The sequence below is a fragment of the Peromyscus leucopus genome, chromosome 15 (assembly GCF_004664715.2).
Source record: "Peromyscus leucopus breed LL Stock chromosome 15, UCI_PerLeu_2.1, whole genome shotgun sequence".
NCBI lineage: Eukaryota > Metazoa > Chordata > Mammalia > Rodentia > Cricetidae > Peromyscus > Peromyscus leucopus.
In genome coordinates, this window is record NC_051076.1 from 33602026 (window position 1) to 33625223 (window position 23198).

Below are 23198 nucleotides of genomic sequence, written 5' to 3' on the forward strand. Positions count from 1 at the left end.
TAGTTAGATGGTTTCTCATTCTCCAAAGGTCTCATCTGCCACAAAGTTGGTACCTGATAGCTTGTTTAACCTAGAAAACGCAGGTGTTGAATTTGATTAGTCAAATAGTCAGAAGACTGATAGTTATGGATAGCAGCCTGGAACTGCCTCCTCTTCCTGCATGAGCTTAAATTCAGATGTTATGATGAGTTCCAGATTTTAAACTTTTAAAGACTGGATATCATTTAATAATCTGTATAGTCATGTTCCTTGGCCTAAGTTTGGCCTGCATGTTACTTAGTTTTTATAGAACATAAATTTACAGACTAGTAACAGAAGTAATAATAAAATTCTTAATCTTCAGTAAACTTAAGAATGTATTGAAGAAGAAAGTATAGAAGCCATTCAAAGTGAGAGACAGCTAGGTATCTGAAATTCGGTAAAATGTGGCTGTGTGACATGCCCAGTCGAGATGACGCTAATGCCATCGTAGTGCAGCTGTCTTCCTTGAGATTTGTTTGTCTTTTTCCCAGGGTTGTTGTTGTTGGTTTGTTTGTTTGAATATACTTTCTGTTGCCTCATTTTGTAGTCCAGGGGCCTTGAATTCAGAGTCATCCTGCGTTAGCCTCTGAGTAGTGGTATCACAGGCATGAGGTGTACCTCATCTAGCCTCTCCTGGCTCTTTACCAAAAGCTTGTAAGTGGTAAAAACGAAACTCTTTCATCTGGTCTTTCTGTGGCGTCTAGCTTCTTCGAACCACTTGGTGTGTAGGTAGAGGAAAGAGTGTGCCCGCTGGCTGCCCTCTGCTTCATCCTGAGGCTGCTGCTGCCTTGTTACTCCTTAGCAAAGCACCGCTTGCCGTGGCCCCAGGCCTAGCTTGTTGCTTCTAAATTTGGAGGCAAATAATAGGTTGACTTGTATTTTAAAAGGAGCAAGTTTTCAGAAATTTTACTTGTAAGAACGCAAACCATGTACTGTTTTATAAAATTAGCAATATTTGGAATACTTCTGTCTCGGAAGAGGCAAAGGCACATCCTCCGCACTGATGAGACACCAGCTGACAAGAGTGCATGTCTTAGAGATCACTGTTGCCGTCTGGCTGCTCCAGGCCCATTCCAGAAGTGCGGAATGGGCCTGCCATTTAAAAAGCCCAGTCAATTAACTTAGTTAAGGTAGAGAAATGGTCCTCACAATAAGTATGGTAAAAGTCAAATATTTAAAAATTTAAATATATAGTTAGTTACATTTTTAATTTATACAAAAAAAACTATACGGTATATGTCAGATGTTGCCCCAATTTAAATTTTACTTTTATTGTTTTCTAAATTTAACTTTTAAATAAAACCTTTATTGATTCACATAGTTAAGCCATCGACATATATTTAATTTAAAATACCAAGCAGTCCTTGCACTGCAGAGTAATGATCTCTGTAATCCAACTACTTGCCTTCTTTTGGCATTTTTGAACTTGCTATGTGTTTGAAGGTGGCCTTTAATTCCTCACCCTCCACCCCCACCTCCAGGGTGAGATTACAATCATGGTCCACCACACTTGACTATTAGCATTCTTAAAAGTTTGGTTAAATATTAAGTGGTTTGCATTTGGGGGGGCTGAAATGAAGCATGAAAGGCAATGGTTTGGAAAATAAAGGCCACAGCAGCAACATAGATATTTTAAATGTGGAATGCTCTTCTCCATCTATAGCATGTCTATATAAAAACAACTGCAATTCTGTAGTAGAGATATTCAGACTTTTCCCCAAAGGGCAAGATAATAAATATTTTAAGCTTTGCTGGCCAGGAGGTAAAGTGGAAATTATTATACAGGCACTTATATAACTATTTAAAATATAACCATTTAAAAATGAGAAAACTGTCCTTAACTTAAAGGTCATAAAAAACAGCTGACCAAGACTTAACATAATAGCAGTTTACTGATGCCTGCTTTATAACAAATAGTCACAGAGAGAACCCAACTGTATCTATTATAATGTCTTTACTGGCAGAAATCCAAATTTTAAAAAACAGGTCTTCTTTGTCTAGGATAAAAGCATAAACCATTAAATAGAAAGTAAACTGATAACAAAATACATTGTCTTCACTAATGGTGGTATTGAAAACAAGTGAAATTGGTATGTATGTTTATTCCTTCTCTAATTTCACATGCTAGATTTGTAAACATCATAATGTACCCTGGGAATGAGAGAGTGCCTGGATTTTCTTTCTTTTCTTTTGTAGACAGGATCTCATTGTGCATAGCCCTGGCTGGCCTGGAACTCCGCTCCTGCCTCCAGAGTGCTGGGATTAAAGGTGTGCAGCACCAGACCCACCAAGCCTTTTTCTTAGGTCATTTTCATGTAAGCTCCTCTCACAGCGCCAGTTCCATCGTGGAGTCAATGGAATGAGGACTTTTCTTGCTAAACTAAAGAATAAAACAAAAGTACTCTGAAAAAAGACAAGCAAATGAGGCTTTGTGAAGCTCTTACTTGGTGCACTGGATAGCTAAGTTGTTATTGTTCTAATGAGTTTGTCCTAAGGATTTAAAGCATTAATCCCATATTGCTCCATTATTTTTAAAGTACATATCATTTGCATAGAAATTTTGGTCCATCCAGCCTTTCTGGACTCTGTGGAGCCAGAATTCTTTGTCTATAAATATACCAGCATCTCTTCACTCATTATAACTGAGTCATTTAATGATTCCACTTGCTTTATTAAAGAAAATTGCAGAGGAAATCATCAAAGAGGAAAAACTAGGGCTCCTAGGGAGTTAAAAGCCCTGATACTCGGTTTCTTGTTCCTGTTTTGTGGTTAGGACAAATGAGTCAGCTTCACTGTTTATTTCCCAAAGTGTAGTAGTTCAGCCTTGAGGTTCTCCACTGGAGGTGTTCAAAGTAAGTGCTGCGCTCCCCACACAGGCAGGATTAGAGCTGACTTACTGAGAAGGGAAGGAAGGGATTCAGTGCAGTCGTCTTCTGTCTTCACTCAGTGAGCCTGTCTGCTGCCTGCACGTCGCTATGGGTGACGTTCCTCCCTTCATGGACGCTCACAGAGGGCAACAAAAGTCCTTGAGATGAGATAATTGGTAAAAGTGGGGACTGATGCTTTGGAATCCTCGTAAGTGACTTTAGCTTTGTGTTCCCTTCACTAGATCTAATGTCAGAGGAACAACAGTAGGTGATAGAATAATGAGGTAATGCAGAGTGCTCCTTCCTTTCTTCTTCGTGATGGACTTACCAGGTCCTCTTTTTCCACGCTAACCACCTTTCCTATTAACAGTGAATAACTTCCTCTGACCTCACTGAACTCTTAGTGCTAAGCATTGTAAACAGGCTGCTTTTCACAAACTATTTATCTGCATGTGCTGCATGGGAGCAGAATGACAAGAAATTTCCTGTGTGCAGATGTAACTGCATCGATTGCAAGTGTGGTGACAAGGAACTGTTGTCTAAAACGGGGTCCTTCAGATATTGGTTACTTGCTTTGATAGTTGGTTGAAGAATGCAACTCATTTCTTTAAATCTTGATTGGCGTAATAATTGGCAGTTTTGTTATTCATATATACTTTTCTTCAAGTCTAATTCTGTGCTAGGTTTTAAGATTCTGATTTTTCAGTGCTATTTTCTTATCAGTAGCTAAATAATTTAAGAATATCACATCCCAAGTTGATATACAATGCTTAAACCCATCTCTAATTGAAAAGCTGGCAGCAGCACACATCTTTTAGTAGAGCGTTAAAGTGAGCCCCATATATTCTATCGGTCATCTACCCAAGCCTGGCTACTGAAAAAATTAGTCAGACTAAGAAGTGGCATCTTTTGCTGGTATTATCAGTTTCTAAAACAAAGTAGTACATAAAATGTTTAGTAATGATCAGAATATAAAAGTAGATGCTTTCCTATATGGAATACAGAAATTGTAAGATAAGCCAAAAATTACCATAAATCTATAGTAATCTCTCGTTGAAGGTCATCCTCAGGATCTTGAAGTGAGTCTGAATTCATTTTTGCTTTCTAAAACAAGTTTCATTACTATTATTCTATGGCTATTTGAGGGCACACATGCTGCACTGTGAGTGTGGCAGTCAGAGGACAACTTTGTGAAGGAGTTCCTCTTGTCCCTCCTCCTTCATGAGGGTCGGAGAGAGCCTGTCCCGCTCGGCAGCCACCGCGCAGGCCTTCGCTTTGTCTTGGCTGCTGCTTGGAGGCTGCTCTGACATTAAAGTGTTTTTGGAGTCAGTTATTTTGCAAATGCTTCTATTACTGGCTATCACCTTTTAATTTAATGATACCAAGATGGAATTTATTTCAGGGCTTTTTGATGTTCTTAACTTACTAAACTTTATTCCAAGTACTCAACGCTGGTTTCTGCTTTTAAAATGAAGATTACAACTAAAAAGTATCATGTTGCTTTAATTGAGTCTTCCAATGGCTAAGACCATAGAAGTAAACAATGTGAAAAAGAATGATGATATTGAAACAGAAAATGTCACCATACTTCTTCCCCTTTGAGAGAATCAGGACTCATTCTCCACCTGTTTTTATGTAGAGATTCCTTAAGTAAATTTCTAATTTTAAGACACACACATACAGCTGCTCTGTTACCCCTTTTATAAATTTCTGCTGAAATGAATTAGAAAAATAAAATTATCACAGATATGACAGCTCTCACAAGGGACTGTGTTGTATTTTATAACTATGCCTTACTGTATTGCAAATGCTACATACCATATTATCTATTTCTTTAAATAATAAATAAAACAGTGGTTGTCTCTTCTCTTTTCCTCCTGTGATATCACCCTGTCTCTCAGTCTGTTGACTAGTCCCCACTCCCTCTCTCCAGTTTCTTCCTTAGATGTACTTTCTTTTAAGAAGGATTGGCCAGGATGGAGTGTTCACAGTCCCACAACCTGGTGGTCTCCTGCATTTAGGAAGTCACCATTGTGGTGCTGGGCACCCTGTGAGCATAGCTCAAGCAAATACCCTCTTGCCTCTGCCTCCAGAATAGCTGGGACTACAGGCATGCACTATCATTGTCCTGGACTTTAAGTTTGTTTTATAATCAACTTCCAAGTTCCACACATAATCCCCAGATGATGGTTTTAGTTGTGGTAAATACATAAATTTCAATAAAAGGTGACTATAATACAGTTCTCTTTGTATTTATTTAAACTTTTTAAAAATGTCTTTCAGTGGCTGGGAAGATGGCTGAAGTGCTTGTTCTGCAAGCATTGGGGGCCTCAGTTTGGATTCCCAGCATGCACATAAGAGTTGGGCACATAGGCATGCATCTGGAGCCATAGCACAAGGGTGGATGGAAACAGATGAATCCCAGGGCTCACCAGCCAGTGGGTCTAGCTGGAACAGGAGCTCCACTTTCAGTGAGAGACCCTGTCTGAAATAATACAGTGTACGTGGCTGAAAGAGACACTGGAGGGGACAGGCACAGCTGGACACACACAGACACTCACAGTAGCATTTTGTAATTCTGTACAAAGAAGTTTTACAAATATTTTATAGGAATTTTAATTTTTGTTGCTGTAACAAATGTGTTCTTTCACATTTTTATGCTAATTGTGTATTGCTGGTTTTTAGAAATGCAGCTGACTTGTATCCTAATTGTCTTTCCAGCCACATTACTTTTCTAGTATTTCTATTAATTAGCCTATAGGTTATTTTTCTTTTTAATGTAGAAATTGGATGACCTACAAATATAAATTTTCTTTCTCCTCCATTTTTTCCCTTACTCTGGCAGCTAATCATGGTCTTAGGAATCACACCTTACTCCTGGCTGTGGGAAGAATGCCCCACAAGTGTGTCTAGGTGGGTTGTTAGGGCTACTGTGAGTAGTTTATAGAAGGTTCCCAGTATTCCTTTTTGTCCAGTTTACTGTGGGAACAGTTTCCGTCATGAATGAGGCTTGGCTCGATCAGACACATGTCACACTGCTGAATTACCATGTGTTTGTTTTTGTTTTTCCCTTAATCTATTAAATGTTTCTCCCAAATAGAATAATAACTGATTTTATTCATTAGTGCTTTGAAAGTTCTGGATCAATTAATTACATATGCTACTTTAGTCCTTCAATAAGCCAGCTAGTCAGATCCTCAACCACTGAGCTCTCACAGCTGTGGAGCAGTTTTGTGAATGCTTTTTAATTTGCCTGGATAGCTTAGAGTATACCAGTTTTTATTAAGAACAATATTTTTAAATGGAAATACGTAATTGTAACACAGTTATTAAGAATTCTCATTAACAATTTGCTGTTCCCAACTCCTTTCTATGAATACATAAATTTGTTTCTGTGTGACCATTTAAATTAATGTCTAGTCTTTATCAGTTACAGGTTTTAGTAAGGAGGTATATATTTGTATTTTTTTTTTTTTTTTTTTTTTTTTTTTTTTTTTTTTTTTTTTTTTTTTTTTTTAGTGATTGTATTTTGTATTTTTTAGTTTTTCTACAAGACTTTTTATTTTTTAAAGACAGGGTTTCTCTGTGTAACCCTGGCTGTTCTGGAACTCTTTATGTAGACAAGGCTGACCTCGAACTCACAGAGATCCGCCTGCCTCTGCCTCCCAAGTGCTGGGATTAAAGTGTGCACCAGGACCCAGCCTCTCCAGGACTTTTTTAATATGTAAAATTGCTAAGTCAAAACTTTATGCATACTTTAAATTTAATATATGTTATTTAATTTTTTTCAAAATATTATGTTGTGGAACTCTAGTATACTGCTGGCAGGAGTATGAATCTGGGCGATCATGTTGCCAAACTGGTTCTGATTACTGTAGCTGAAGCTTGTGCACATACTACAGTGCAGCATTCACTCTTAGGAAATAGCCAACATGAACATGTGCCATGTGCATATGTTCACCAAAAGATATGCCATATGGTGATGGTAGCCCAGTTTCAGTCATCAGAAACTAAACAACACAGTAAATAAATTATACTTATGCAAAGTAATACCTTATGGGGAAGATGATAGGTGAACTTCAGGCAGCATGACAGCATGGGTGAGTACTATAATGTCGTGCTAAAGAAGCTGACCGTGTGCTGAGGAGATGGCCACACCAGCACGAGGATCTTAGGTTGAATTGCGAGAACTCAGGCAAAGCCCGGCACAGGAAATATGTGTCTGTAACCCCAGTGCTCCTTCCTGGAGATGGGAGGTAGAGACAAGAATCTGTGGGAGCTCCGGGGCCAGGCCTAGCAACACTGAACAACAGTAAAAGAGAACCTGCAGACAAGGAGCATCAGCTGTGCTTGTCCTCTGACTGTCACACACATTTCAGAACACACAAGCTGTGTGTTCTGGTATATGAGTCCATTGAATTCAAACCCACAAATAAAACCACAATATCAGAGGTCAGAGAAGTTGTCTTTGAGGGAAGAGAAATGATAGAAGGCTCGGGAGACTTCTGGATGGCTAATGATGCTGTCTCCAGTATGGTGCTGCTGAGGTCAGCCTGTTCTGTTTGAAGACCGACCGCATAGAGCTATGCCCTTGTCCAAACTCTTGCCACACCCGTAGACTTAAAAATATTTTCAATCTGATAAACATAAAAAGAGAAGTTTGTTTATTGATGAGACAGACTATCGTCTCATATGTTTTTCTTACCAATTTATAGTTTTAAATCTTACAGACTTCCCTTCTACTGTATGTCAAAATGTGATATTTTAAATGACAAGTAAAAGCTCCAGAATTAAGTAATATTGGGTGTTAGGAGAGCACTCCCTTAATAGTAAAATCAACCCTAGAAAGAGTACCCTGTTCATGAGTAGCTACTGCTGCCATCAGCTCCTTTGTAGAGAGAATGGAATCTGCCTGCTAGCTGTAAATTTCTCCTTTGGTGCGGAGCCATAGAAAAGAGACGCTACTTGGAAGTCTTCATTTTATCTCTTACTGATGTTCATTATCCTCTTGACTGGTCTGCTCTTGGAACATTGTTAAACTATGTAGAATATTAGTGCCACTGTTCCCATGTTACTCAGTTTCTCTGGGGTTCTCTTGATGGCCTTTGTGAAGAGAAACACTTAGAAATTGAGCAGGACATTGGTTTTTTGTTTCATTTTGTTTTTCTTTTGAGACAGTGTCTCAAAATTCACTTTGAAGTCAGAGCTGGTCTTGGGTTCCTGATCGCCTCTGCCTCCCAAGGGTGTGACTCCTGGCCTAGGCCACCAAAGGAGGCAAAGAGAAGTAAAATTGCACATGAATTTTGTCTGTCTGATTTTATAGAATAGTACTTTAGAAACTACTGTGTCGCATGCTATTTTCTTTACTTTTTCAACCAGTGCCAATTTCCTAAGTGATCACTGAACTAAAATATCTTGTAGTAACTCAACTACTATGATGAAGTCTGCCTTTTTATGCTTTTGATTGGGGGTGCTTTATTAAAATAATGTGTTTGAAATATAGAATTACTGCATTTTGATGTTTTTCATTATTATTCAGAAGTTGCCTGTGAATGTTTATTTTTGGTTTTGTTTTACTATGTAATACACAGACGCTCTGCTGTCGCTCGCATTCAGGAGTTCTTCAGGAGGAGAAAAGAAAGGAAAGAAATGGAAGAATTGGACACTTTGAACATCAGGAGGCCACTAGTAAAGATGGTTTATAAGGGCCATCGCAACTCCCGGACAATGGTACCAGATGCTCATGGTGTTTTTTGATGAGACTGCAGTTTCATGGGTTTACACACACACACACACACACACACACACACACACACACACACACACACACACACCCTGTGGTGATTTTGTTACTCCTTTATTAAAGCATGGTTCTTTTAGTCCAGTAATATATTGCAAAAAAATTCTACCATACTAAAGAAATATATGTGTTAGAAAAAATTATTTTATCTTAGAACAAGTAGTTAGTGCTATCTATCTGTCTGTCTGTCTATCTATCTATCTATCTATCATCTATGCTTGCTGTCCACCTCAGAAATTTACTATTAAATTTTTTTAAAGCTCATTTGACTACATTTCACTATTTTGGAATGAGAAAATAAATCTGTACACAAATCCAGGTTGAGTATAAAATTCAGATACACTAATTACAACACCTTTTAAAATAACAGCTAACAATTGGCTTTGGTCACTCTGTCTCTCCTTGCTTTAACTCTTCATCTTTGAAACGGACAGGATGGACCAGGAGATCTGTAAGATCAGTGTTGTGTTTAAAACCCACAAATCTGCACGTCCAGTGCAGGGCAACAATCTAGCTGTTACTCTAAACCATGCCTATCTAAAAAGTGTTCTGTATGCCTATAATGTTACCACAAAGTACTGCAGATCATGTTTTACCTTCTTGAGGGTCTAGGTAAAAAATAAACTGGATTGAGGAAATAATTAGCTGTATATGTCATCAGTAGTAATAATTTCATCATTTTTAAATGGATACTCATTATTAATAGAAGTAACCAATTTGCATTTTATGCATTTTGCCAGTTAGAATTTTAGATTAATGTAATTAAAGGGTAGCTGAGTGGTCGAGTGCACATGGCCCCGAGTTCATGGCTTAGTACAGAAAGAGATGAGAACCCAAGTAGGCGTGTGCAACAGCAGTACCATGTGACTACAGGGTCTCTCCTTCCCTGCTGTCTCGTGTGAGCACCAGAAACAGCAAAAGTAGCAGCAGCAGGGGAAATGATTTTAAAGACAATGTCTGAAGTGTAAAGATCTTTTTACAGTCCTTCCATGTATGTTTATTAAAATAGTATGGCTATTTAGTATTCCAGATTCCTTTGTCTGCTTGCTTAACTAAAGATATGTTTATCCTTCCTTCTCAATTCTGTGGGCTTCTAAGAGTTAATGAAAAAATACTTTTTGTTCTTGGCAAAGTACAAAAGGCAACAATTAATGAAATTCCTTTTTCTTATGAAATGTTTTTATTGTCTTATAAAGCTAAAATGAGATGATTTTTAGAAAGCTCATCTATATGTATATATTTTTTTCCATTATACTGTTTTAAGCCCAGAAATCTTATTTACTTGGTTAGCATGTGTAAATACTTGTTGTGTGTCAAATACATAGCAAAACCTGCTCTCCAGGGGGAGGGGGCAGCTTCCCATGCTTTGCCGTGATGTTATCCCCCTCAGTGAAGTGCTCTTAAGATTCTTACGAGAAAAAACTTTCAATATTTAACTTTTTTATTTTTAAAACCAATTCATTTTCAACATGAGAATGGAATCTCTCTTTGTTTGGGTAACTTTGACTTAGATGTCCTTGTGTTTCTTAAAATCCCTCAGATAAAAGAAGCCAATTTCTGGGGTGCTAACTTTGTAATGAGTGGTTCTGATTGTGGCCACATCTTCATCTGGGATCGGCACACTGCTGAGCACTTGATGCTTCTAGAAGCTGATAATCATGTGGTCAACTGTCTGCAGCCTCATCCATTTGACCCAAGTAAGATATCTCTCATAGAACAAGTACTGGAGAGTGCTGTATCATTCCTCAGCTGTGTCAACACTACAAAAGTCTCATTTGTCCTACTAAGCACTACTAGAGAAAGCTATAGTTCTTCATGGGTTTAAAACAGAGAATTTGCTTTTATGGATGGGAGAGTGGTTCACAGAACCCCACCCCTAGCTGAGAAGATACTGGCAGTTGATGGCTGCAGGTGGAGGCAGAGTCAGTTTTCCCAGGGATATGGCTTCTGGTAAGTTGCCCATGCTAGTGGATGGCCCAAACCCATGCACGTCCTGGCAGCAGTAACTGGATTCAGTGGATTTAAAAGTGAATACACAGAGTTAGGAGAGAGACACGAGTGGCAGTCTGGGAAGAGTTGGAGAGAAGGGAATAGGGAATGGATTTGATCAGAACATTTTGTATTCATGTATGAAATTCTCAAAGGACAAATAAATATCTTTAAAGGTTCTCAGCCTCAAAAAGAAAGAAAAGAATGTGCTTTTGACAGGTATTCTGAAGAAATAGGTTCAAAGGTTTAGTCTTCTAATTTTTAAGTTTTATAGAATCCGGCATGACTGAATTTCTCATCATTTATTCAAAGCAAACCTCCAAGCCTTTTTAAGACTTCATGCATCTGAATTAATTTATTAGCATAACAGAGAATTGATTTGCTCTTGCCTCTATTTGAAGTGACCACGTATTTCACAAGAAAACAGTGAATAGGACAGAAATTTGAGTGACTTCAAGATGGTCTTAAAATCTTGTTCTACGGTTAGTTACTTTTAGGAAATGTTCAAAATGATAATTAACAGTTAATTATGTAGTACAAAGACTGGGGAGATGGCCCAGCAGTTTAAAACATGTACTACCCTTGTATAGCACCCAAGTTTGGTTCCTGGCACCCACAACAGGTAGCTCACAGCCACTGGCTCTGGGAAAGCTGCTGCCCTCTTCTGGTCACTGCATACACCTGCACTCTGTGCATCCACAAGCACACACACACACAATTTAAAACAAATCTTTGGCCAGGTGTGGCTGCACACACCTTTATTCCCAGCACTCAGGAGGCAAAGACAGGTGGATCTCTGATTTCCAGGCCAGCCTGGTCTACATAGTGAGTTCTAGGACAGCCAGGGCTATGTAGAGAGACCTTGTCTCAAAAAAAATTTTTTTAAAACATTTCAAAAATATGTATAGCAGTTTTCATTCAAGCTAAGTTTTGTTAATTTTGCACCCATGCTTACTATTTATGTCTTGAATTTATGATAAAGGTGTAAATTTTCTTTCTAGTTCTGGCCTCATCTGGCATAGACTATGACATCAAGATCTGGTCGCCACTGGAAGAGTCGAGGATTTTTAATCGAAAACTTGCTGATGAAGTAAGACTTTTACTATACTCTATTTTAATTTTTATCTAAAATGCTATCTCAAGAGAAAACTAGTTTGTTAGTTGCTAACCTAAAACAGTCATTCAGTTAAGGAAGTCAAATTTTTAATCTCAGCATTCATGATGCATAGGCAGGTGGATGTCTATGAGTTCAAGGCTATCCTGGTGATCTGTATAGCAAGTTCTAGGCCAGCCACAGCTATATAGTGAGACCAGGTCTCAGGAAAAGAGGGGGAGAGAGAGGAGGTCAAATTTTTTGAAAAAGAAAAATGAAATAAAAACATCTATGGAGCATTTGGCTGGTTAAGCATTCAAGCTTTTGAGCAGTAATTCAGCTGAGACCCATTCTGGATGAGGACTCAGAGGCCTCCAGTCTGAAGAAACAGGACCAGCTGAGGAACTGGTGAGTTTCAGGCAAGTGAGAAACCAAAGTTAAAACCGCCATGGTGTTCTCAGGCTGATTGAGCAACTCTACTTGCAACCAACCAACCAACCAACCAACCAACCACCATTGTAAAGATGGTGCTGTTTGGAGGTAAAGTAACCCAGCAGGGAACTTTGACTAGTTACCCCAGTGTTGATACCATTTGACAGTTTGGGCCAGCTTAGTATGAATACTTTGAGTAACAAAACACTGGCTTGTTTATTTCCTTTTGAAGACCATGTAGATTGCCTTTCTCCCCGCCCCCTGAGCACACTTGAGGGTGCTAAGGCCTATGGGTAAGACAGAGCCCATATGCTTCAAGTTAAGTGTGTTTAGAAACTTTCTATGATTTTTTGAATATGAAAATCATCTTTTTGTAGTGTTTGAAATATATTAAAGCCACTTACATGATTTGAGGAAGTCATTTGTGTTTGCTTCCTGGCCAGGGTGCATATCATATGCAGCCTTGTGTCAAGTGAAAAGCCTGGACATTTGGATTGATTTTTCTGGATGCAGGTCTTTTTTTGATCCCTTTGTTTGAAAATCCTCACTGGGCCTAGACCATTTAGCATGTTGCCTATGAAATGTGTTAGATTTGCCTTCTCTTTCTTGCTGGCATAGTTCTATTAAAAAAAAAAGTGGTTGCATCCTATTTCAAATACCACCATGAATAAGGCTGCACAACCTAGAGTATTTGAGGAGTCTGGGGCCAGAATTGAGTTCCACTTCCCTCTGGTGTTCTTATGTTTGTCCAGGGGCAGAGTTTTCTTAAAAACCTTAAGGAAGGTCTGCAAATATTCATCTTGACTTGGCTCTCAGCAGGATAAAGTCATTTCTAATGCATAGTTGTTTACCTTTTAAATTGTATTACTGTTGATCAACTCTGATCTGTAGTTGATATGTCTGTAGATATTATATTCTTATACTGAATGCGCTTACAGCACAAATCTGTGCAGATGTAAACAATTGCCAACACCCTCTGTATGGACCCAGTTCAGGTGGAATTGTACAAATAAAATTTGGAGAATAGTTAAAAAGAGTCACTATGGGGCTGGAGAGATGGCTCAGAGGTTAAGAGCACTGACTGCACTTCCAGAGGTCCTGAGTTCAATTCCCAGCAACCACATGGTGGCTCAAAACCATCTGTAATGAGATCTGGCGCCCTCTTCTGTATACATAATAAATAAATAAATCTTTAAAAAAAAAAAAAAAAAAAAAGAATCACTATGGTCTGAACTATAATTTTGACTGTATTCCAGCCTGATTTTTGAAGGCTAAATAACAACTTGAAAGGAGCTAAGCATAAGCTCATACAGCCATATCTGCACATGTGTCTCGGGGAGACACCAGCCAGCCATGCTGCTTTAGCCACCTGAGGCAGCACTCTGCTCCTTTGGAGAAGGGAAGGGTGTGATGCTTGGAAGAATGGGGACCATGGGAGGGGCCCTTTTCAGTCTGCTGTGAAGCTTTCACCTCCCCCACTGCAGTAGCCTCACAGACACAGACATCGGCATGTGCATTTGCATACACATCGCTTGACATTTCTGTGTCCTCATAGGTCATTGCTCAGCTCTCAAGCCAAAACTAGGGACTGATTTAGTAATAGAAGAGGCTTGTGTAGAAATGAGGCCACTCTCTTTAGGCCTCTCAAAGGCTCTTCCTTTGATGAGACAGTTGAAGCAACTCTATTCAAATATCAGGTGTGTGGACCCAGAGCATCAGCCATCTTTCCGAGCCCCTCAGCATCTTTCTTGAGAACAGCTTGAACATGGAGGGAAGAAGCCATTAACAACAGCTCAGCTTTTATGTTTCTTTGCTTCAAGTATGTGTTGCAAGCCTGAGTTCCACCACCACCCTCTCGTCCTTTGAGGAATACCCTACCAGAGAACTGAATTCACATAAATAATAGGCAGGCTACTGAGGCCATACAAATCAGAGCTAGCATTGCTCATTCACACACACAGGATAGAGCAGGAGAATGAAAAGCCAGCTGGTTCAAGTGCCCCACAGTCCACCTCAGAATGCCTGGATTCTCAGCAAAGAACAAATGAAAACGGGGAAAGGAGGGACAGACAAGAAGAATGGATTCCAAGATGAAGACTTTGTATATAAACAGGGAGTTGAGAAATATGGAAATTTCCCTGAAGGAAGAAATGAAGAGAATAAAAGCAGTTGTGGGATGAAAAATAACCTATAAATTATGCTTAACTAACTTACTGAATAAATATAAATCATAGTTACATAAAAAAATCTATGATACTAAATGTAAAAATCAGATTATGATCTTACTAATTATAATATTGACTTTAATAACGGATTAGAGGTATATCCTAGAGAAAAATAAGTTTGATCGTCCCTCTTACATATAACAGAAAGCGTGAAAAAGGTCTGTCCTTTTAAGAGTGTTTTAGCTGCAAACAAATTGATTTTGTGGCCTGTAATTCACCTCCTACCACCCAGGAAGCTGAAGCAAGCATTCTGGTCACACTGAGCCACATGTCAAGACCCTGTCGTAATAAGCAAAGCAGAATGGGGGTGGAGTGAGGAGCTAACCTTACTACACGCGACCCTCCCTCCAGGGTTGTAGACTTTTTACTTTGTCTGCTTTGATTTTTTTACAGAGGGAATTAGGATTGACACACACACACACACACACACACACACACACACACACACACACACACCAGTGTCAATAGGTAGAACAACAAATGATCAGATAATTTTCCTTTATGTTTTAAGACTCCCTTAGTTCTTTGGTCTTCCTCATTTTCATTAACATTTTTAGCTAGCATACAAAATGATGAGTCTCAGTGAGGGAGGGAAGGAGAGGGAAAAGGAGATGATTTCACATACTTATCATTGAACCTTAAGCATTCTTACTCCCTCTCTCCTTCTCTCCCTTAGCTCATTCGTCCACATCTTCCCCCAAGTCTTCCTTCTGCGTTTCACTTGTGTGTGTGTGTGTGTGTGTGTGTGTGTGTGTGTGTGTGTGAAGTTCTGCATCTGAGAAAAACACAGCTATTTCGTCTTTGTCCTCCAGTTAACCCTCTCTTGCCTTTGCTCTTTTTTCCTTAAGACCCTTCCTCCCAACTACTACTTACTCTTCTGCTTTCATGCCATATAATACAGTCTTCATAGCAGAGAAAAACATACTATATTTGTCTTTCTGAGGCTAGCCTATTCAACTTCACACAGGAATCTCTTTTCTACCCATTTTTTCTGCAAATGACATGATCTAGCCCTTCTTTATGCTGACTTAAACATACATACATTTTCTTTATCTGTGGATCTCTACACTGGTTCTGTAGTTTGGATTCTGTGAGTACTGCAGCAATTGTGGGAGCCCGTTTTCAGGTTCCCGGTGGCTTTACCCAGCAGGTCTGCATGGAGGATGATTAGGACCACGGGCCTGAGTGCAGGTGTCTGAGATGGTCCGCACTTGGCTGTGCTGGGAGGAGGTCTTTTGCTCCACCCCTTGGTGTCTCTATAAATACCTTGGGGCACAGACAGCCAGGCCTCATTGGAATATGTTCCAGGCCTTCTCGAGGCTATCCTGTATTTTCTATCTGTTTATCTCCACAATCTAAATCCTTCTATCTAATATTTCCTGCTGCTCGCACTCAGGAACACTCTGGGGAGCTGTGGGGTTGGTGGGTAAACACCCTGCAAGCAGTAAACATGTATGCATGCGTATCTCTAAGGTATGCTGGCTTAGATTCCTTCCGGTGTAAACATAGCAGTGATATGGTTGATTATAAGGTAATTCTATTTGCAGTATTTAAGGAAGCTCCTTACTGATTCTGATAGGGCTGCACCAGTTTCTGTTTCCACCAGCAGTGGGATCTGGCTCTTGTCACACTTCCTCTCCAGCATCTGTTGTCATCTCTTATCCTGATGATAGCCATTTTGATTGCTGTGAGGTGATGGCTCAGTGTGGATCTTTTATTAGTGTTTTGATTGGGAGTCTCACTTGACAGCCTCAGCTGGCCTAGAACCAGCTATGCGGACCTGGCTGGCCTCACATTTGCAGTCATCCACCTGCCTGTGGCTTTGCAAGGGCTAGGATTAATGTGCGCACACCTCACCCAGCTCCTGCTCTAGTGTGCTTCCCTGCTGTATTGAACATTTTCTTCCTATTTATGGGTCACTTGTATTTCATTTGAAAACTTTCTGTCCAAGTATTTTCTCCATTGGTTGGATGACTTGGTTTTTAATATTTAATTTTTCTGCTGTCAGACGCACAGTTTACACAGATTTTTCTCCCATTCTGTAGACTTGTCTTTTCACTATGTTAATGGGAAGAAGGCTTTTAATTTGTCCAGTCTTTGAATTATTTCCCAAGCTATTGGAGTCCTTTTCATAAAGTCCCTCTCTGTGCTTATATCTTGAAGTGTTTTCCCCTAACATTGATAGTTCCAAGTCCTATTTTAATGATCCATTTTGAATTGAATTCTGGACAGAATTAGAGAGGTGGTTATAATCTCATTCTACAGGGGATTTCCAGTTTTTCCAGCACCATTTGACTAAAAGACTCTCTCTCCAGTTTGTTTTTTTTTTTTTTACATACTGTAGAAGTCCTCCACTTTCTGAGTCGGTTCATTCATGGGCATCTGAATGGATTTTATTTGTGGATTTTGATACTGTTGTGAATGGGGTTGTTCTCATTTCTTTCTCAGTATGTTTGTTATAGGGAAATAGGAAAACTATTGGTTATGTATGTTGGGTTTGTATATTTCCACTTTGCTTGTGGAGGGGGGCAAGAGAGTATAAAAGGGACCAAATATCAAAGTACAAGATATGCTTGAACTAAGTAAGGTAATTATGAAACCTGTCATTTTGTACAACAAATATAAGTTAATTTTTTAAAGTAGTGCTGGTCTTTGATCTTCCTTTAACTCAAGTTAAAGTAATTGTTGACATTGCCTTAAGGCAGAAATCCAGACATTACACATAAAAAGAATGAAAAATATTCCTCCTTAGACTTGCTGATTTTTAAAACTGTTTTCATAATCTTTAAGGCAAGGATGTATGAACTTTGATACAGTTGTTTAACTTGCTGTAGGTTATAACTCGAAATGAACTCATGCTGGAAGAGACTAGAAACACCATTACCGTTCCAGCTTCTTTCATGTTAAGAATGTTGGCGTCACTGAATCATATCCGAGCTGGTAAGAACTTCTACTCTATCATTAAAGTTGTTATTTGATCTGAAAACAGTAAGCCCTACTTTACAGACATTTCTATGGTTTTCTTAATATCCAAAAATGAAAGCAACAACTTCAGAAATAGGATGTCTCTCTGTGAACACTTGACCTTAGCCCAGTCAACTATTTCCTTATAAACTAAGTTTATTGAAAAACGGTAAAATGAAAACATAGTCACTTGAGAACTCTTTATTAGGCAATCTTCTCATAATACAGAACTGTACCATAAGCCTCTAGACATATTGTACTGCTGGGTGTGGGGCACACTCCAGTGATCTAAACACAAGGGGAGTAGAGGTGGGGAGGAACAGGTGTCCAAAGTCACCCTAGGCTACACAGTAAGTTCAAGGCTAGCCTGAGAGATATGAGATCCTGCCTCAACTAACAAAAAAACAAAAATACGAACAAATAAAGTTGTGTCAAATACACTTTAACATAGATTTATTAAAAATCAATAATGCCATGATTAAAAACAAATATAACATGGTAAGAAAGAAAGTTATATTAGTGTATTTTTCAATAATTTTTTAAAAGATTTATTTATCTTTATGTGTATGGGTTTGGCCTGCATGCATATCTATGTATCATGTGTATGCAGTGACACGGAGGCCAGAGGAGGGTGTTGGAGCCTCTGGAACTGAAGTTACAGACTGTGGTTTTCTGCTTGTGGGTGCTGGGAACTGAGCCTAGGTCAGCAACAAGAGCAGCAAGTGCTCTTAACTACTGAGCCGTCTTGCTAGCCCATCAATACTTTTTTAGATGATAAACAGTGGTTCAATGACACAATTCAAAAACTACATATATTACAACTGATACTCAAGAGTAAATTGCATAATCCGTATTTATAACAGTAGAATCATTATCCAGTGTGTATTATGACAACATCTTATCAAGCAGGAATGTTTATCACTTTTCACTGACTTCATAAATGCATTCATATGTTAGGTATTATGCATCATTTGTAGAGTACCTATACTGTATCAAATATTAACTCTTTATTATTTATTTATTTTTTTAAGATAGAGTCTCTCTGTATAGTCCTAATTGTCCTGCAGCTTGCTATACAGAGAGCCACCTGCCTCTGCCTCCTGAGTACTGATATTAAAGACATATACCACCAAACCCAGCAGATACTAACCCTTTCTTTAAAAATATTTAAGATATTACTTTAGATGTATTTTTATGCTGTACGTGTTTTGCCTGCGTGTACATGTTCTCCATATGCATGCCTGGCCCCTGGGAAGCTCAGAAGGTGTTGGAGGCCCTAGAACTGGAGTTACAGATGGCTCTGAGCCACTCTGTGGTGATGGGAACTGAACCTGGGTCTTTGCAGAAGCAGCAAGTGCTCTTAACCTTAGCCATCTCCCCAGCCCCTCACATATTAACCCTAACTTGCCCAGGCCATCCACCTGATAATGTTAAAGCCTGAATTTGAAACTACCTTCCCCTTGACTTAGGATTTCATGGACAGCCATGTATTCAGGTCAGTATTCTGACATGCAAGCCCTGGATACATACCAAAAATCTTTGTCTCCTCAGTTTTTGTAATTACACTGTCCCCTTCCATCTGATGTTTGCTGTCCTTCTGTTGTGAACTATTTTATTAATTAATATTTTCCAGATTACTTGGGGAAATATATCTGTCACAAATGTCCTAAACACCATCCTTACTGTGGCAGTGATTTCTGCCATTGCCTTCTTCATACACCATGATATGATCCCGCTTATCTTCATAAAACTTCATTCATTTCTTTAATAAGCCGCTCTCTAGGGTAGAGCTCAGTGGTACAATGCTTACTGTGCATGAAGCTCTAGGTTTAATCCACAGCACGGCAGAGACAAAACAAGGACATTAAACACCTTCACTGAACATCCTGTCATAAGCCCTGAGGATAGGAAGATAAACAGAAGTAACTCTTGCCACCCAAAAGCTAATATTGAGAAGACAGGTTCTTAAGTAGTATACAGGGGTCATCATTGAGAGGTTCATAAAGGACTTTCCAGGATATGTGGAGGAAGGAGCTCCTGAAGAAGCTGGGGCAGTTTCACAGACAGGGTAATAGTTGTACTGAGCAGAACCATGAGTACTGATGAAGTGTGCAAAAACATCCCAAGCAAAGGAACAGCCAGTGTAGATGACATAAGCCCCAGAGCATGCTGCAGCTGTTCACACCTTCATACTGTGTGTGCACTTGAGTGCTGGACCCAGATAGTGTTCGACCTTGAGAGAGAAACTGTTTATTTTCGTCATCATTGTAAGGATTGTCAGGATTAGCACAATTCCTAGAACATAGAAGATGTTGAATTGTAAGAAATCTTAAAAAAGAATTACACAGTTCTCTTACAGGCATGTCCAACCTGTTGCCCACAGGCTGCGTGTCTCAGCCAGCATAGCTGTAAATGCAGCCCAATGGAAAGTCATAAACTTACTGAAAACAGTAGATGATGGGTGGGGATTTAGCTCAGTAGTAGAGCTCTTGCCTAGCAAGCACAAGGCCCTGGGTTCAGTCCTCAGCTCCAAAAATAAAAAAATAAAAAGAACCAGTAGAAGTTTTTATTTTGCAAGGAGTTTGTGTTTGTTTTGCTGCATAAAGGTTGAACACACCTGCATGGACTCCACTCTCTTCTCTCCCACATCCTCCTTTGCAGGCTCCCTTGATAGCACCTGACATCCGTTATTAAAACTTAGTCTCCAAGGAACCTTGTTTGAAAACCACTTTGAGAGAATGTAACATATCAAGATCTTGTATATTTTAGAATTACATGATATTGTATATATGATGGTATATCTTCATTCTTCATTTACCTCTTGAGGCAAAATTAAAAGCTTATGTTGGGGCTGGAGAGATGGCTCAGTTGAGCACATACTGCTCTTCCAGAGGACCCACACCAGGCAGCTCACAGTTGACTGTATCACTAGCTCCAGTGGTATCCATGCCTGGCCTCCACCTCCATAGGCACCTGCACTCATGTGCACATACCCACATTGACGTGTGCGTGCACACACACACACACACACACACACACACACACACACACACCACACACAATTTAAAAACCGTTATGTACCAGGTTTAATGGTGTATGCCTTTAATCCTAGGCCTAGAGATGCAAGGCAGGTGGATCTCTGTGAGTTAGAGGCTAGACTGGGCTATATAGCCAGTGAGACATAAGACCCTGTCTCCAAAACAAAGCAAAACAAACAAAAATCCACCTCGTCTGTATATATAATAGTGAATAGATTTTTACATATTTATGTTTGACTGGTAAACTTTTTTGTGGTTTTAAATAGACTCTGGTGATTATTTAAACAGAGGATTTTGAGCACGTGTAATTCTTGTGTCTGTGTTTTCCAGACCGTCTGGAGGGTGACAGATCTGAAGGCTCAGGTCAGGAGAATGAAAATGAGGATGAAGAATAGACAACTCTTCGCAAGCACTTAGATGTTCTGAAATTTGTATACGACATTTATTATATTTTTTTCTTTACAGAACTTTAGTGCAATTTAAGGCTATGGTTTTTCGGAATTCTTCCCCATTTTTTGGGATAACCAAACATTGAGTTGGAATGAGTGTGTGCATGAGTTGAGAGAGTGTGTAAAACAAAACAAGCAAAATGTTTTTGAAACTTTTTGCTTTGTATGGAGTGCTAGAAAATGCAAAGTGCAATACTTCCCTCACCCTCAGACGTGGGAGCTTGGATCAGTGTTGAAAAGTCACTTTCATTGTAGTGGAAATGTTGGTTCAAATAAATTTCTACACTTGCCGTTTGCATGGTTGCTACTTTCTAATTAAAGAAGGTGATTGTTTTAAGATCTTAAATTTGACTTTTTATTTCATTCTTTGCTACTTTGACCCACATTTTCTAGTCATTTCTCTAACAAAAGAGGACTTTCTGTCTTTAGAAACCTTTTCCATCTTGACCTCTGTGTGACCAGATCATGTCAAAGGGCCTTTACAGTTCTCTTCCCAAGGTACTTTTCTTCACGTTGACCTACTGTCCCATGATTTGTGGTACCTCATTTGAATCAGTCAGAGCCTTGTGGATGGTTCACATTAACACAAACTGAAGGTGCTGTCTTGTGGTCTACCTCTCTGTCCATATTCCTGATTTCACAGCCGTCAGCTGACTAACATCCACATCCACTTCAGACAGTCCTCCATACCCAGACCTGTGTGTGTGTGTCTTACAGAGCTAACCTTTTTACCTCCTCAGTCTAATTACATGCACACATCTCTCCAATCCCTTTACGAAAGTAAAATCTCCTCTCAATGCCGGGTTATTGTATTCATATTCTTCCCGATCATCATCTGCACAAACATCCATGGCTGCTCATGTTGAAAGCCTCTTCAGAAGCCAGGCCCGCCGGACAGGAGGGAGGCAATTGCTGCCTCCTGATAGCTTACAGATAAAAATACTTTGGCATGCAGAGCAGTGTACCTCTCGTTTAGTGAGACAAAAGGACAGCTTCGAAAGCAAGGACCCCCCTGGACCACATCCAGAAGTGGCTTTCAGGCCCTGCATAGCTGCCTGATAGACGAAAGGCCAGGCCAGTGCAGATCTGATCTGGCCTGCCATGGTCATCGCAAGCATGGGGCCCTCTGTCGGTATTTGCTATACCAGCTGCTTTTGTTGAAAGCAGTTCACTTTTGGTTTAATCAGCAAGTAGCTTAACTGTTCCGGTCATTTTCAGCAACCTGAATATCCTGCCAGAAGAACTGACTGAATCAGATACTGAAAATATGATATAACATGTCTCCAGCTGGGCCATGAACATGCTCGAAGGTATAGCCAGACAGAGCCATCTCTATGAGAAACATAGACCTCCTCCCCACAAGGACACTCTTTGTCGTGGAAGAAAGGAGATGTGACATGAAACCAGTAGTGTGGATTTGTAGGGGACAGAGTGCTGGAACACTCGGGTCAAAGGGTAGCTGTAGGAAAAGACTAGACCAAAGGCAATGCCAGGTGTCTACGGTGGTGCAGTATGCTGATGGGGGATGGGGTTGGTGTGTGTTCTCTCACTTGCCTGTGAACTTGAAGCTGTCCTATCCAAGGAGTCGGGTCTGTTACCAGCAAAGCAGTTATGTAAACAACTGGTGTGTATTACTCAGGAGCGGGCCAACTAGACAAGTAGTTAAGGATATAGCAAAGACAGGACTAAGTCTTGACCACTCCCAAGAGTCAGTGGAGGAGAGGCAGGGAGTTAGGAGACTGGCCCCAAGGTTCGCATACACATTCAGACAAAAGGGTGGTGTCGGTTTGAAGAGGTGAGGAGAGGAAATGGTGAACCTGGTGCAGAGAGGGCTGTGTCTGCCACCATCTGCTGCTCAGTGTCTGCTTTGATTGTGAGAGGAAAGAGGGACTGGTAGGTGGGTAGGTAGATTAGATAGGATGGATGATAGACAGACAGATGAAAAGGTGCTAGTTCATTAAACCACTTAAAAACCAGCCTTAAAAGCTGGTCATGGGAGCCAGACAGTGGTAGTGCACACCTTTAGCCCCAGTATCGAGGACTATGGGGGTCCAGCCCCTCGATAGTCCCCTCCCAGGGTCCAGGAAGAATCTACAACCAGCCGATAATTAATCTTTGATGAAAAGAAATGAATCTATGTACACAAAACTCCTTAGTTCTCTCTCTACACAGCTTCTATTCTGCTCTCATGTCTAGCGCCTTTCTTGCCTGATTTCTCTATATTTATCTACTGTCCCCTCTAGGTTCTATCTTAATTCCTTCATCTAGTTCTGTCCCTTCTAGGTCTCATCTGGCTCTTCCTCATCTTGTTCTTCCCCAT

At 39.8% G+C, this 23198-nt stretch overlaps 1 protein-coding gene across 4 annotated transcripts in view; it reads left to right on the top strand.

Annotated features, from left to right (window-relative positions):
* Positions 1-21224, top strand: part of Dcaf6 (DDB1 and CUL4 associated factor 6) — a 115113-nt gene extending 93889 nt beyond the window's left edge. For 3 of the 4 annotated variants that reach the window (XM_028864385.2, XM_028864386.2, XM_028864387.2), the window contains 5 exons: positions 8480-8618; positions 10229-10385; positions 11679-11767; positions 17262-17367; positions 20760-21224. In XM_028864385.2, the coding sequence (XP_028720218.1) occupies positions 8480-8618; positions 10229-10385; positions 11679-11767; positions 17262-17367; positions 20760-20824 (556 nt within the window). In that variant the 3' untranslated portion in view covers positions 20825-21224. Of the gene's footprint in view, positions 1-3130; positions 3173-8479; positions 8619-10228; positions 10386-11678; positions 11768-17261; positions 17368-20759 lie in introns of all 4 variants that reach the window. The other variant, XM_028864384.2, reaches the window with a different exon arrangement.
* Positions 21225-23198: the final 1974 nt, after the last annotated feature.